Source organism: Hemiscyllium ocellatum, chromosome 26, assembly GCF_020745735.1.
Source record: "Hemiscyllium ocellatum isolate sHemOce1 chromosome 26, sHemOce1.pat.X.cur, whole genome shotgun sequence".
Classification (NCBI taxonomy): domain Eukaryota; kingdom Metazoa; phylum Chordata; class Chondrichthyes; order Orectolobiformes; family Hemiscylliidae; genus Hemiscyllium; species Hemiscyllium ocellatum.
In genome coordinates, this window is record NC_083426.1 from 29,738,845 (window position 1) to 29,753,998 (window position 15,154).

The 15,154-nt window shown below is 37.4% G+C and overlaps 1 protein-coding gene across 1 annotated transcript in view; it reads right to left on the bottom strand.

The window, feature by feature from the left end:
* Positions 1-324: 324 nt before the first annotated feature.
* c26h6orf89 (chromosome 26 C6orf89 homolog) overlaps positions 325-15,154 on the bottom strand; it is a 41,192-nt gene continuing 26,362 nt past the window's right edge. The window contains exons 4-7 of the mRNA XM_060845136.1: positions 13,774-13,937; positions 11,787-11,922; positions 4,176-4,308; positions 325-2,080 (exon numbers count right to left, since the gene is read on the bottom strand). Coding sequence (XP_060701119.1) covers positions 1,998-2,080; positions 4,176-4,308; positions 11,787-11,922; positions 13,774-13,937 — 516 coding nt within the window. The 3' untranslated portion in view covers positions 325-1,997. The remainder of the gene's footprint in view (positions 2,081-4,175; positions 4,309-11,786; positions 11,923-13,773; positions 13,938-15,154) is intronic.

The window sequence follows — 15,154 nt, forward strand, 5'->3', positions numbered from 1 at the left end:
TTTGTCAAAATAAGGAAAGAAAGATCATTAAGGGTTTTGTCAATTTATATTCATTGAAGGGGGAAAGGAAACAAGTTAAACCTGCTGAGAATAATTACCAATTAACTTTCTTTCAAGACATGATCTACTATGACAAAGAAGAGCAGGAAGGAAGATCAGTGAATAGGCTAATGAGACAAGGGAGACCGTTCATGGACAGAGAGAGAATGAGAGTCACTGGTAGAGCAGCATCACCTCTCTGGGGAGGTGAACAAAAATGGGCGTAAAGCTAAATGTTTGATGTCTGCAGTGTCTCATCTTGATCCAGCAAAAGTATACAGCAAGTTTCAATAAAAATAATTTATTTAAAATGTCAGATAATTGGTCACTGCATCCGATGCAAGATCTTTAAGCCAACAATTCAGATACAACTGTTTATCTGATAAACAAATTAAGCTAATTTTAACAGCATAAGACAAATAAAAGCCATTTTGAAATTGCTTTGCTTCTAAATTTACGGCAAATAATTAAAATACTGGCATCCAGTCCAGGCAATTTCACCCCCCGTTTATAGAAAATGGGAAAATGTTACTAGGGCAAAATATTGAGATTTATTGAACTTTAAAACATTTATAATATTGGCTAAGCATAAGCCAAAATGGATTTTAAACCATTCTACATGGTAAACAGTTAGGAAAAAGAATAATGCACAAGTATTGTATTAATTTCCATAAAGCAAACTAAGTGCACTTTTGAGCATCCATTTTGTTTCCTCACTTACCTACCAAAAGAGAAACAATCAAACATCAAGTATTTAGAATCAAACAAATACTCAAAGTTTATCCACATTATCTTAAAAATGCTACCAAGATTCAAGCTGATTTCAGTGCCATTACCAGATCTGGCTTCTCATGATTGTTTGACAATTTAAAACATTGATAAGTGACCCATTTCCTGTTCAATTATGCACACAAATGAACAACTTATCTGATATTGTTGCCATAATGTAGTATCCATTAGAAGCAACTTGTAGACTACTGCATGTATGACTGGTGCAGCATTTGCATTATTTTCCGATTTCTTCTACATAATTATAAAGGAAATTTTAATTATTTCTGTTCTCATCCATACCTACGATGCTGAAAATGAAAGGCCATAATTGCATTTGGATTTTTTTTCTCTTTAATTTGAACAAAACACTATGCTGCTTGGACATCATATGTAAATTACCTTTCGACTCAAATGTTCATTTATCAAAAAAATCAAAAGCAACATAGTTCAATGATTTCTTACATTTACACATATACAAATATATTTTATATATATTTATATGTATATATACAAAGCAAAACTTTACAAAGTTGTTTTGAAACTATGTACATGGTGAGGATACATTAAAATTATTGCCAGTTCTCCAAAGCCACCATATTTATACACAAATATTATTTAAACATCACATAACTTAATTTAAAAAACACAAAATATAAACCATGCCTTAAGCAAAATAAGTACTCTACCATTATTTTCTTTTAGTGGGGGAATATTTGCCACCTATTCCCCTAAATTGTCTCATGCTTCAGTTCATTCTTTGAAATGATTAACTTCTGTTTATGTAATTAGTAGTCATTTCTCCCTGAAAACATTAATAATTTATTCTGCATCATCAGTTAGCAGAGACAGTAAACAATCAGAAATTTAAGTTGATGCAGACTTTGCTTTCAAAATATTTAACATTTTCTCAACTAACTTATCATTTACATGCAGCCAGTTCTGGAATTCTGAAAAGCTATTTTGGACTCATTCAGAAATTTCCCATGTGCAAATGACACTCTGGATTGTTGTGCAATATTGCCAACATAGATCAACCAAAGTGTAATCTAGCAGTACAAATTAAAACATATTTTGGAATGTAGATCTGTCCATAGACGTGCATTCAAATAACAGTTCTAAACTGGATAAATATTGAGTATTTGCATACAACCAAAACATTCATTTGACAGCACTAGGAACATCCTCAGTTAGATGGATCCAACACAAATAACGACTGTTTGTTCTCCAGTTGGTAAAATGGTCATCCGCCAATAATTTGAATTGGCATAAACTGTATTTGATGAAAAGCAAATAATTACAATTCATGCAAAGATAATCACAAATAGCTTGATCAGGATATCGGAAGTGCTACCAGATGGAGTAGCTGCAGTGAAGTACACGAGAGAGAAAAAAGCCAATGAAATGCTGAACGGGTATGATGAAACAATGCAGGAGGATACTAATGTGGATATTCTCGGCAACCTGTTCTTGTGTGCACAGCTTACATTTTCTTTTGAGAATGTGAAAAACAAAAACATACTCTCCTGCTTAACATGAAATAGATTATGACAAACAGAACAGTATCTCACATCTCAATGCTTTCACATTATGGCTTTAAAACATTAAGTAGGAAACAAATGTTTACCTGGGATCACAGAAAAATATACAATATTTTTCCTCTTAATAAGGCAGATTTTGGGTCTTTTTGTCAAGGAATTTACACAATCAAACAGCAATATGCACAGGATTGTAACACAAAATATAGCTTTACGAAGTTTGTACTTATTTCTAAGTCCTACAATAATAACAACTGGTAAGGATTTGAAGAGCCAAATCAGCTTATCAAAATTCCTCCATCCACTGGACTTAAGTTTTATTTCTGTCTCAACTGTAAATGCTCATGAATTCACTTGTAAATCAGGTGAGAATTAGACCTGAATTACCATTCTACTCTTACTGCTTTGCATTACGATTGGGATCTGCATTTCTAGCCAGCAATTCCAATCCTTTAATTCTTCAGAAACACAAGGTGTACCTGAATTCCAAGTTTTCCTGTGATGCAGGACATTCAGGAAAAATTAAAGCAGGCCCCCTTTTGCACAGCTAATGCTGTATCCTATGCATGAAGTGTTCAACTGCACAGCCAGCCACTTTGACATCTCCTGTGTTAGTGAAGTATGTAGCTAAGTGTGGGGTTAGGGTGCAAAGTACAAAACGGTCAAGGGGGCATCAGATCCAGTAGTTCAAGCTAGTATCATGGGGGTGGGGGAGTGTCAGGTCTGAGCAGGTGAGATCATGTTCAGCTCAGTGAGTTAGCATGTCTGGTTGTCAGGAGCCCAAAGAGTGCAAGAGGTTGGAGAGAGAATCTTTTTGGAAGTACTGATGAGTAGAGAATTGGGGCTGGGTCAGTTTGACAGTTATGCCAGGCTTTTAAATCATCTAACTTTTCCTTAGTAATTATTATTTTAACTGGTGGAATTTTCTAAATTCTCCATCTTGAGTGGATTCCTTCAGAGGGAAATATCTGGGATTCCACAACTCCAGCCTGCGTTGCTCCAACATCTACAGAACCAACAGAATATCTTGGCGCAGTAATCTGCTCAATTCAACAACACTCACTGCAAGATTCTGTAATCTGGGTATTACAATGCCCCCTGCTGATTTTCTGATGAATTTCTGCAATTTGATCCTATTTTAGACAGTTAAACCCACTGTTATCATATAGTGCACGATAATCATGTGTCAAAAGATGAAAATCCTGCTTCTGCTGCATTTTCCCATCGTTTGCACAATTTGAATTTTGGATATGTGGCCACCTGTAAAGCCTAGGTACCCAGAATTCACTCATTGGTAAGAAGGCAGGCAATTTTGAAAAATGCACTCCCAAGTGCAGCTGTGTTCAATCCCATTATAAGAAAGTGCAAAATATTTAGGCAGAAAAATTGTTTTCTTTTTAACATAGGCAGCTGCCAACCATCTGTTTCTCCAACTGTGCTACGCCCCTGAGACTTGCTGCAGCAGCACTCTATCCCCATACTGGTGCAAAATGGAATGAGACTGGAACAATAAATCGTCAGAGAAAGCACAGATTTCTGTGCTGAAGGTGCACCCCAATAAAGTTCAGTCATACAGAGAGAGAGTGCAAAAAAGTTAGCTAGTATCTCCATTAGCACTACATGCAACCAAAGAATCAAAAACAAATAGGAACAAAATTATTTAAATTAAAAATTTTTAGAGTAGATAACATATTGAAAATGTTTTAAAGAGGGATAGCTTTTAAACAATTATTGATTTTCTACCTGCAGCATGAGAGCTGGAAGAACAGAAAACATATTCTGTCCTTTATCATAGAATGAACAAAAAGTGAAGTAAATTTGATTACATACCAATATCTCCTTCTTCGAGCAGAACTAAAAATGAACCACACTGTTCCGCACATTTCTCAGAGGCATTAATATGGAGTTTCAGATTACCTCCACCTACAAACAGCCAGCTGTGTCCAACTTGAAGCTGGTGGGACTAGAACAGAATAAAGGGAGAAATAAAATCCATAATAGTGTTGAAACTTTTGTAGATCTTTCTTAATGGAATCAGCTTTGGTTCAGTTACTTTAATTCTCTAAAGTAGGCAATTCCTTTAAACAAATTGTGTCTAGATTTGAGAGATAGAACACACATTAAAAAGAACCTTAACTTTTTTGAACCTGCATCACTCAAGGCGTCAATTGACTTTGATCACAGTCTTTCATCATGACCTCTCTCTGATGAACTACTGAAAATAGGAAGCCACAAAAATTTCAATATTGTTTGGCATCTATTTCACAAATCTAGATTATCTGTACTTTAAAATTTAACTTCTGATTGACTTGGAATTTTTATTTCTAAAGTGTAACTGATACGTCAAAATTTATAATAAACTTGCTTGGGTCAAATTCTACTGAGAATCTAATAGGAATACTCCAACCTAAAGCCAGCCATAAAACAGACAGAAATCAACATAAGCAATCAGAGCCTGAAGGAAGTTTTGTCTAATACCACATTGCTTGTTTTATACATGACAACTAAACTGAAGATTTGAAACTATCAAGTTGTCCCTCCAGTACATCAAGTACCTGTTTCACAAAATCCAGTAATGAAAGCTTTTCAACTTTTAATTGAACTTATTCATAGAACAATACAGCGCAGTACAGGCCATTTAGCCCTCGATGTTAGGCCAACAATCTAAAGCCCATCCAATCCACATTATTCCCTTATAATTCATATGTTTATCCAATGACTATTTAAATGCCCTTTATGTTGGCAAGTCCATTACTGTTGCAGGCAGGGCATTCCTCACCATTACTACTGAGTAACGAACCTACCTCTGACATCTGTCCTATATCCATTACCCCTCGATTTAAAGCTATGCCCCCTCATGCTAGCCATCACCATCCGAGAAAAAAGGCTCTCACTGTCCACCCTATCCAATCCTATGATTATCCTGTGTGATTCTATTAAGTCACCTCTCAAACATCTTCTCTCTAAAGAAAACAGCCTCAAGTCCCTCAGCTTTTCCTCATAAGACCTTTCTGCCACACCAGGCAACACCCTAGTAAATCTCCTCTGCACCCTTCCCAATGCTTCCACATCCTTCCTATCATGCAGCGACCAGAACTGTATGCAATAATCCAAGTGCAGCTGCACCATGACCCCATGGCTCCAAAACTCAATCCCTCTACCAATAAAAGGTAACACACTGTATGCCTTCTCAACAACCCTATCAACCTGAGTTGCAACTTTCAGGAATCTATGCACACAGACAGATCTCTCTGCTCATCCACACTACCAAGAATCTTACCATTAGCCTATTATGCTGTATTCCTGTTATTCCTTTCAAAGTGAATCACCTCACACTTTTCTGTATTAAATTCCATTTGCCACCTCTGAGGTCAGCTCTGCAGCTGATCTATATCCCCCTGTAACCTGCAATATCTTTCTGCACTGTCCACAACTCCATCGACCTTAGTGTCATCCAAATTCAAAAACCCCTCCTTTTATGCCCTCATCCAAGTCGTTTATAAAAATGACACTTATTCATGTGCTGCAAAAATGCATTACAAGGTCCAGAAAATAATCTAATTGAAGAAAAATAAAGCATGAAAAATATGAACTGAAGGTTAGACTGATATAAATGCAGGAATCGCCTGACCTATATTAACATTACACAGCAGTGGAGCTACTTTAATGAACAGGGCAAGTTCCAAGGATACAGGAAATTCGAGCCTTATCAAAAGAAACTGCTTCTGTTTTGTACAGGTCTTCAAGAAATTCCAGGCCATTTCCCTCTGGTTTCCTCCACAGTCCAAAGATGTGCAGGTTAGGTGGATTGGCCATGCTAAACTGCCCTTTAGTGTCCAGGGATGTGCAGGTTAGATGCACTAGCCATGGTTAAAATGCTGGGTTACGAGTATGGAATGGAGTATGGGGTGGGACGAGGATCGGTGCAAACTCAATGGGTTGAACTGTCTGTATCTGCTCTGTAGGAATTTTATGATTCGGTTTTGAGAGAGGAGTGAAGGGAAAACACTGGTGAAAGCAGTATGCATCATTCTAGAATTTGCTCATTTCAAATGGTTACCTTATTTTTGTGAAAATGATGAGGAAAATGCAACAAAGTGCACGCTGAGCACACCAACGGAACTAGCCTTCAGAGTGTTGTGAACTCTCAATCTCCACTCCCCAACTTCAATTTGTCTCTTTTATCACATAGACATTTAAAGCTTACACAAAATATCAGCTTTCAGAGTGTTCTGCATCTCCATTTCGGCAGTTTTTAAGTTTATCTCAGTATGTAGTACTGAATAGCTTCACTGATTTTCTTCAATTATTTTAATGAAACACAAATTTGAAGAGAAAGATAATTGAATGTTTTTGTTGCTGTTTTTATTACTAGAAAGTGTCTGGTTCATGGAATCAAGATTTTCTTTCAAATTAACGATATACAAACCAGTACCGTAAACACTTTTCTTGCATAAAGATTGATAGGCCTGATTACAAAACTGGCTCAAAAAGCTTGCAGGATTTGTATTAGAAAATATGATTACATTTACTTGCTCAGAAAATAATTCCAATCCATTGTTAAGATGTTGGAAAAGGCCACAATTCAGCTCCTTGAGTTCATTCTGCCAATCAGTTCGATTATGATGGCTGTCTATCTCAACACCATTTATCTGCCTTTCCCCTCTATTTCTAATCCTTATCTAACAATTATTACTCTCAATCTCAAAATATTTCATTCAAGCCAATATGCACTCTTTGTATGATATATGTGGTTCTTCAGCTCATTTCTAAATAGCCAGCCACCTAACTGTCTCGATCTGTAATCCTTCACCATGTCTCTCAGTATTTAGTTGAATAAATCTTTTTAAACATGTGGATTAGATTACTGTCATCCTTCCTTTTTCAGGGAAATGCAAGCCAAATTTGTTCCAGACTAATTTTGATGAACTTGCACAGCAACTGTTCCAAAGCAGATGTATACTTCCTGAAATCAAGCAGCCAAAACTAAACAGAACACTGCAGATGGGGTCTAAGGCTCTGTTGAAGTGAAGCATTTCCTTCTCCACTTCATTTCAGCCTTCAGAGCAACATTCCAATAGTCCACTGTACATGAACACCCAAATCCCTTTGTTTCTCTACCATTTTTAGTCTTTCACCATTCTGACAATATATTGACTTAACATTCTTGGGTGCAAAATGATGATTCCACACCAAGCTCCATCAGCCAATTTTTCCCAAATTCAATCTGTGTACCCCGCCTCATAACTTACTGCGCTGACCAACACAATTCACCAGGTCTCCTAATATGCTGTCATCGCTAAGCTTGGTTATCGAACAATATTTCTTGAAAGTAATGGCGAAAAGTTGAAACCTTGGTACTGATCCCTGGGAAAACATCATCTATCACATATGACCAGATTACATTGTCTATATCCTAATACTGCTGAAACATTTTACTTTTAACTTGTACATCCCTGAAATATTACTTTCCTTTTTGTTGTATTTTCTCTTACTTTATTTGCATCCCTTTGCAGTATTCTTTTACACTTCTAGTGGACTGGATTTTCAAATTTAAAAGTCTTCTGCAGGATTAGTAGGGAAACTAACATGCTGTTATAATCAGGCAAGTTTATTCATAGATTCATGGAATATAATATTCTGCACAAGTGTAGTCAATGCAGACCTTGGTACTACAACATCAAACAACTTTACTTAGCTTCATTTGACAAAGCAATGCAACACCGGCCTGCAAAGAGAGAGAAGACAATACCTTAAGATTACAGCTGTAAGGTTGAGGGGTCGCTGTATAGATTGTGTGTAGTTAATGTCCTGACTTACAAGGCTGAAGAAGACAGAGACAGCATACACCTGACTCATTAGTCCTCATTAAAAAACCGTAACTGCAGCTCTGATCTTGTAATGGTGGGTTTAATTTGTTAAAGTGTAACTACTATTCGTTAAATTTGTAACAATGTGTTTAAAGTTGCAATTAGGTATTTTCTCTAATAGTATTTTCTGATCTTCTGTATTAGTTTCATCTTTAAAGAAAAGGATAAAAACTGTCTCCAAGCATTCAAACAAAACAGAAATAAAACCAATTACAGCTGATGCTTCGAAGGAAAAGAAATGGTCAGTGATAATGAAGTGTCTGATGTAATCGGAATTTTGCCAAATTAAACAATGATTAAAACATGAGCTCAATGATATTAATTTTTGGGTTCTTGATGCAAGTGCCTCTCTTTCTCTATAACAAAGTAAAGAACATTTCACACTAGACTCTTATCTTAGCAGAAAGGCCATAAAGTGACAATAACAAAACTTTGTGAAAAAGATCGATCAATCAATAAATGACAACTTAGAGTGTCATAGAGATGTACAGCATGGAAACAGACCCTTTGATCCAACCCGTCCATGCTGACCAGATACCCCAACCCAATCTAGTCTCACCTGCCATCACCTGGCCCATATCCCTCCAAACCCTTCCTATTCATATACCCATTCAAATGACTCTTAAATGTTGCAATAGTACCAGCCTCCACCACTTCCTCTGGCAGCTCATTCCATACACGTACCACCCTCTGCGTGAAAAGGTTGTCCCGTAGGTCTCTTCTATATCTTTCCCCTCTCACCCTAAACCTACGCCCGCTAGTTCTGGACTGCCCGACTCCAGGGAAAAGACTTTGTCTATTTATCCAATCCATGCCCTCATAATTTTGTAAATCTCTATAAGGTCACCCCTTAGCCTCCGTGCTCCAGGGAAAACAGCCCCAGCCTGTTCAGCCTCTCCCTATAGCTCAAATCCTCCAATCCTGGCAACATCCTTGTAAATCTTTTCTGAACCTTTTCAAGTTTCACAACATCTTTCCAATAGGAAGGAGACCAGAATTGCATGCAATATTCCAACAGTGGCCTAACCAATGTCCTGTACAGCTGCAACATGACCTCTTAACTCCTGTACTCAATACTCTGACCAATAAAGGAAAGCATACCAGACACCTTCACTATCCTATTTACCTGCGACTCCACTTTCAAGGAGCTATGAACCTGCACGCCACGGTCTCTTGTTTCAGCAACTCTCCCTAGGACCTTACCATTAAATGTATAAGTTCTGCTAAGATTTGCTTTCCCAAAATGCAGCACCTCGCATTTATCTGAATTAAACTCCATCTGCCACTTCTCAGCCCATTGCCCCATCCGGTCCAGATCCTGTTGTAATCTGAGGTAACCTCCTTCGCTATCCACTACACCTCCAATTTTGGTGTCATCTGCAAACTTACTAACGATACCTCTTATGCTTGCATCCAAATCACAAAAGGTAGAGGACCCAGCACCGATCCTTGTGGTACCCCACTGGTCACAGGCCTCCAGTCTGAAAAACAACGCTCCACCACCACTCTGTCTTCTACCTTTGAACCAGTTCTGTATCCAAATGGCTAGTTCTCCCTTTATTCCATGAGATCTAACCTTGTTAATCTGTCTCCCATGGGGAACCATGTTGAACACCTTACTGAAGTCCATATAGATCACATCGACTGCTCTGCCCTTATCAATCCTCTTTGTTACTTCTTCAAAAAACTCAATCAAGTTTGTGAAACATGATTTCCCATCAGTCCTTGCCTTTCCAAATACATGTACATTCTGTCCCTCAAGATTCCCTCCAACAACTTGCTCACCACTGAGGTCAGGCTCACCGGTCTATAGTCCCTGGCTTGTCTTTACCGCCCTTCTTAAACAGTGGCACCACGTTTGCCAACCTCCAGTCTTCCGGCACTTCATCTGTGACTATCGATGATACAAATACATCAGCAAGAGGCCCAGCAATCACTTCTCTGGCTTCCCACAGAGTTCTCGGGTACACCTGATCAAGTCCTGGGGATTTATCCACCTTTAACTGTTTCAAGACATCCAGCGCTTCCTCCTCTGTAATCTGGACATTTTGCAAGATGTCACCATCTATTTCACTACAGTCTATATCTTCCATATCCTTTTCCACAATAAATACTGATAATATTTATTTAGTACCTCCCCCATTTTCTGTGGTTCCACACAAAGACTGCCTTGTTGATCTTTGAGGGGCCCTATTCTCTCCCTAGTTACCCTTTTGTCCTTAATATATTTGTAAAAACCTTTGGATTCACCCTAATTCTATTTGCCAAGCTATCTCATATCCCCTTTTTGCCCTCCTGATTTCCCTCTTAAGTATACTCCTACTTTCTTTATACTCTAAGGATTCACTCAATCTAACCTGTCTATACCAGACATATGCTTCCTTCTTTTTCTTAACCAAACCCTCAATTTCTTTAGTCATCCAGCATTCTTTATACCGACCAGCCTTTCCTTTCACCCTAACAGGAATATCCTTTCTCTTAAAGAACCACTCAGAATATAGTGGGAAATGTAATCAGGCAATTTTCATTAAGAGCCAATTAAGAAACTGATCATGTGTCCCCTCAACCAATAAACCTAGCCTAGGCCAGTCAGAATATAATGTTGTGGGTATAGCATCTACAGAGTCTACAAAAACGGATATCCACGCAATTTCATCAACAGATGCCCAAGGGAGAGACAACGTAACGAGGACATGCCGCAACCCAAAGGACTAGCCACACTACCATACATCAGGAGCACTTCCGAACTGTCAGCCAGACTACTGCGACCACCAGGACTCATAACAGCACATAAACCAACAGCCTCTCTCAGACAACAACTCACCAGAACAAAGGACCCGATACCCAGCATGAGCAAAACCAATGTAGTGTACAAAATCCCATGCAAGGACTGCACAAAACACTACATAGGACAAACAGGAAGACAGCTAACGATACGTATCCATGAACTAGCCACGAAACAACACGACCAGCTATCCTTAGTAGCCACACACGCAGATGACAAGCAACATGAATTTGACTGAGACAACACTACTATTATAGGGCAAGCCAAACAGAGAACATCCAGGGAATTCCTAGAGGCATGGCACTCATCCACAGATTCTATCAACAAACACATTGACCTGGACCCAATATATCGACCACTGCAGTGGACAGCTGGAACTGACAACCAGAAGCGGCAGAGACAAACCATTATAAATGCTGGAGGAAACATCACAGAAGCGCTTCACAGGAGGCTCCCAAGCACTGAGGATGTCACCTAGACAGGGGACGAAACGTTTGCAACACAAATTCCCAGCTCGGCGAACAGAACCACAACAACAAGCACCCGAGCTACAAATCTTCTCCTAAGCTTTGAAAGTATTAATGACCCATAGAAATGCATTATAGAAGTAAACATTAAACTGAAAAGTTTCTTCGTAGGTGGAGAAGACTGGTATCTGCTATTCCAATATTATAAATCATAAATGTTTCAAGTAGTTGACTAATGAGGGACAGACAATTAAATAAGTTTGATTCAGTGTGCATTGTTCAATCACAAAGCACAATTGTCTGATTTGATTTTCCTTACCAGAAGTTGGAATGGAGAACCACGACTGGGTGCTATTATACACTTCTTCAGGGATACCTTACTTTCAAAAGGTAGCATACTTGAATTTGGAAAAAGCATTCGAAGTATATGCATCCCATTTATACGTTGCTTTTTCCTGATTAATATGAAACAAAACAAACATATGTTTGCAACTGCTCATATTACAGAATTTTAGATCTAATTACTATTTATTTTTCTATAAAAACGATTCAAGTGCAAAGAACAAAATTAGGAATAAGTACTTTAATCAATTACCAGTTATAATTTAGAGTTGTCCAATAGGTAGATGCCATCTAAAGTCAAAGATATTTTACAGCGAAATTATACACTCAAGGAAACATGATGCTTTTAAAACGCATGGTTTCACAACACAAATATGATTTATACTTCTCCAACCAATTATTTTGTTACAGGAGTTCACACTTTGACTAATTCCATGGAACTTTAATAGAAAATGGGATATCCTAAGACCAGATCTAACACCAAAATGTTTGCTAGTGAGGTAGAATGAACCTTTTTAGACAAAGGAGGGATTGAACAAAATTAACTTTTTTTTAAACTGAATTGCATGATTCCAATACATAATTGTTGTGCAAAAATGGTGAAGTTAACAACAAATACAGAATGCTAGAGAAACTCAGCAGGTCTGGCAGAATCTGCAAAGTACTCATTACTCATTTGGTGTTTGATTCAGACCTCCAGCACTTGCAGTATCTGCTTTTGTATGGTGAAGCTTGCAACACAATGAAAAATTCAGTCCATCAATTAGCACAGCTTTTCAGCAATCATTAATGATTCATATTACGAAGAATGGGGAATTGCAAGCTAACAGAATGCAACAAAGTTTGGTCAGGGATTTATTTACATCTTTTAACCGGCAAGGAATGTAAGCAATCATAGACTCGCTGCTTTCAGCATTTTTAGATGTGAAAAATATCAGTTTTTTTTTGTATTTTCTGAATTTACATTTAAAATTCAAACAATTGAGGTTTTAAATTGTGCAATGATTTACCTGTTCTATATTTACTGTCACACAGAAACCTAGCTTATTAACAAAATCAATATAAATGTTATTTTAAAAACTCATTAAATGTCACCTGACTTTCTTTAAATATTTTAAAGCGGAAAGAAGCATTCTACAATATGCTTAGCTTCGATACACTTGATATGTGGTGAAAATTCTGCAACTCCACCTGCTCAGAATCCATCGCCATATTTGATTTGTCAGTCAACTGGTCTGGAGCAAAAATATCCAAGTGACATTCAGGCCCTCTGAGACAAGTGGGCAGATTCATGTAAAAACTTTAAAGATACAATAGCCAATTCAAAGTCAGTAGATTTCTCGGGAGATTTTTTAAAAGTTGATTCAAATCTTAATTTTGAATACAAATATCTGTTACTGGCAATAGAATAGCATGGAAAGAAAAATCAAAAAGCAATATCGCTAATTTTACTATGAATATAGCAGGGTGGCAATTGCTAAATTATCACATGTACAATTTCAAAATTAGTGACAAAAGTGAATTATCATGAAAACAAGTAAAAATATATCCATAGCATGATTAAACAAAATTAATAAATATTGTTCTACCAATTTTGTCTTGTTCAACACTTATTATTTACAGCTTTTATCATCAACAGACTCCCTGTAGAAAGGTTGAGTTGCCAATTAACTGAAGGTTAATCATCTCAAAAGTCTGTTTTGAGGATCAAATAAAATCACATACTCAATTTGACCATTTTCATTTGAGGATTCACTCAATTACAACGATTGTATCAAAGCAGATTATAGGATGGGACAGGGGCAAGGAAGAGTCTTAAAAACCAGATTAATAAAAATAAATAAACTGAAAACCTCAGCTAGATTGACTAAAATAATTTATTTTTAAAAAACACATTTTCTAAAACTCAAGAGATTCTAATTTTAAAAATGAAAATAAACTAGATTCACCAAATTTAATCTCACCAGTGAACAATCAGGTTGGATTCTTCTTCAGGAAAAAGATACAAGTTTTTATTGAGCTCGTTTTCAGCATCATCTCCAACCTCAGCATACACATCCATGATCTCCTTGTATTCTGAATATAAGCGTTTTAAATCCTCATACGACAATGACACAGTTGACCCACTCTACAGGAAGAGGTTGAACAAATCAATGCAAATTTGGTTTCTGTATCACATTAAAATTATGAGTTACGAATCAGTATGCATAATGTGTACCCTAGTTTTCCATACTCAATTGAAAATGTCATGACACAAGGGAATTTAAACTTAATGTACTGTTTTATTTTGGCATAATTTGTAACCATTGTTTATGGGATAAAAATTAGGTCAACGCAACAGAAGACAGTATTGCAATCGAAGTATCTATGTATACCTGATAATGTGAATTGCAGCTGTATTTTCTTTAAAATTATGTAGGTTATAAATCTGAGTTACTTAAAGAATTTTAGTTTTAAGGGATACTCGAATAAGAGAATTTTATTCCCCAATTGCTTGCCAGTTTTCCTGGCAAGCATTAACACCGGTAACCATTAACACAGGTGCAGCAGGTGGAATTTAGTTTAGACAAATGTAAGGTGTTGCTTTTTGGTAAGACAAAACAGGGCAGAAATTAAACAGTCAATGGTAGGGCCCTATGGAATGTTGTCAAAGAGACCTGGGGTGCAGGTGGATAGCTTCTTGAAAGTAGAGTCGCAGGTAGTTATCATTGCCTTCACTGATCAGTGCACTGAGTATCGGAATTGGGATGTTATCTGTGGCTGTGTAGAACACTGGTGAGGCCACTTGTAGAATTCTGTATATAATTCTGGTCACCCTTCTAAAGGAAGGATGTTGTTAAACTTGAGAGGATGCAGGAAAGACTTACAAAGGATGCCGGGACTGGTGGACATGAGAGGCTGAATAGACTGGGGCTTTCTTCCATGGAGCATTGGAGGCTATGGGGTAACTTTACAGAAGTTTATAAATCATGACAGCATAGATAAAAGTCAACAGTCAAGGTCTTTTCCCCAGGTATGCGAGTTGAAAATTAGACTGTACAGGTTTAGTGTGAAAGTGGAAAGATTTAAAAACAAACTGAGAAGGTAATGTTTTTCACACAGAGGGTGGTGCATGCATGGAACCAGCTGTCAGAGGAAGCTGGTACAATTACAAAATTTAAAAGACATCTGCATGGATACATGAACAGGAAGGGTTTAGAATAATATGACCAAATGCTTGCTAACGGCACGAGGTCAGATTGGGACATCTGACTGGCACAGATGAGTTGGATCGAAGGATCTATTTCCATGCTGTATGATTCTATGACCTGATTAGTTTATGGTGTTAGGTTGCATTGTATCTCT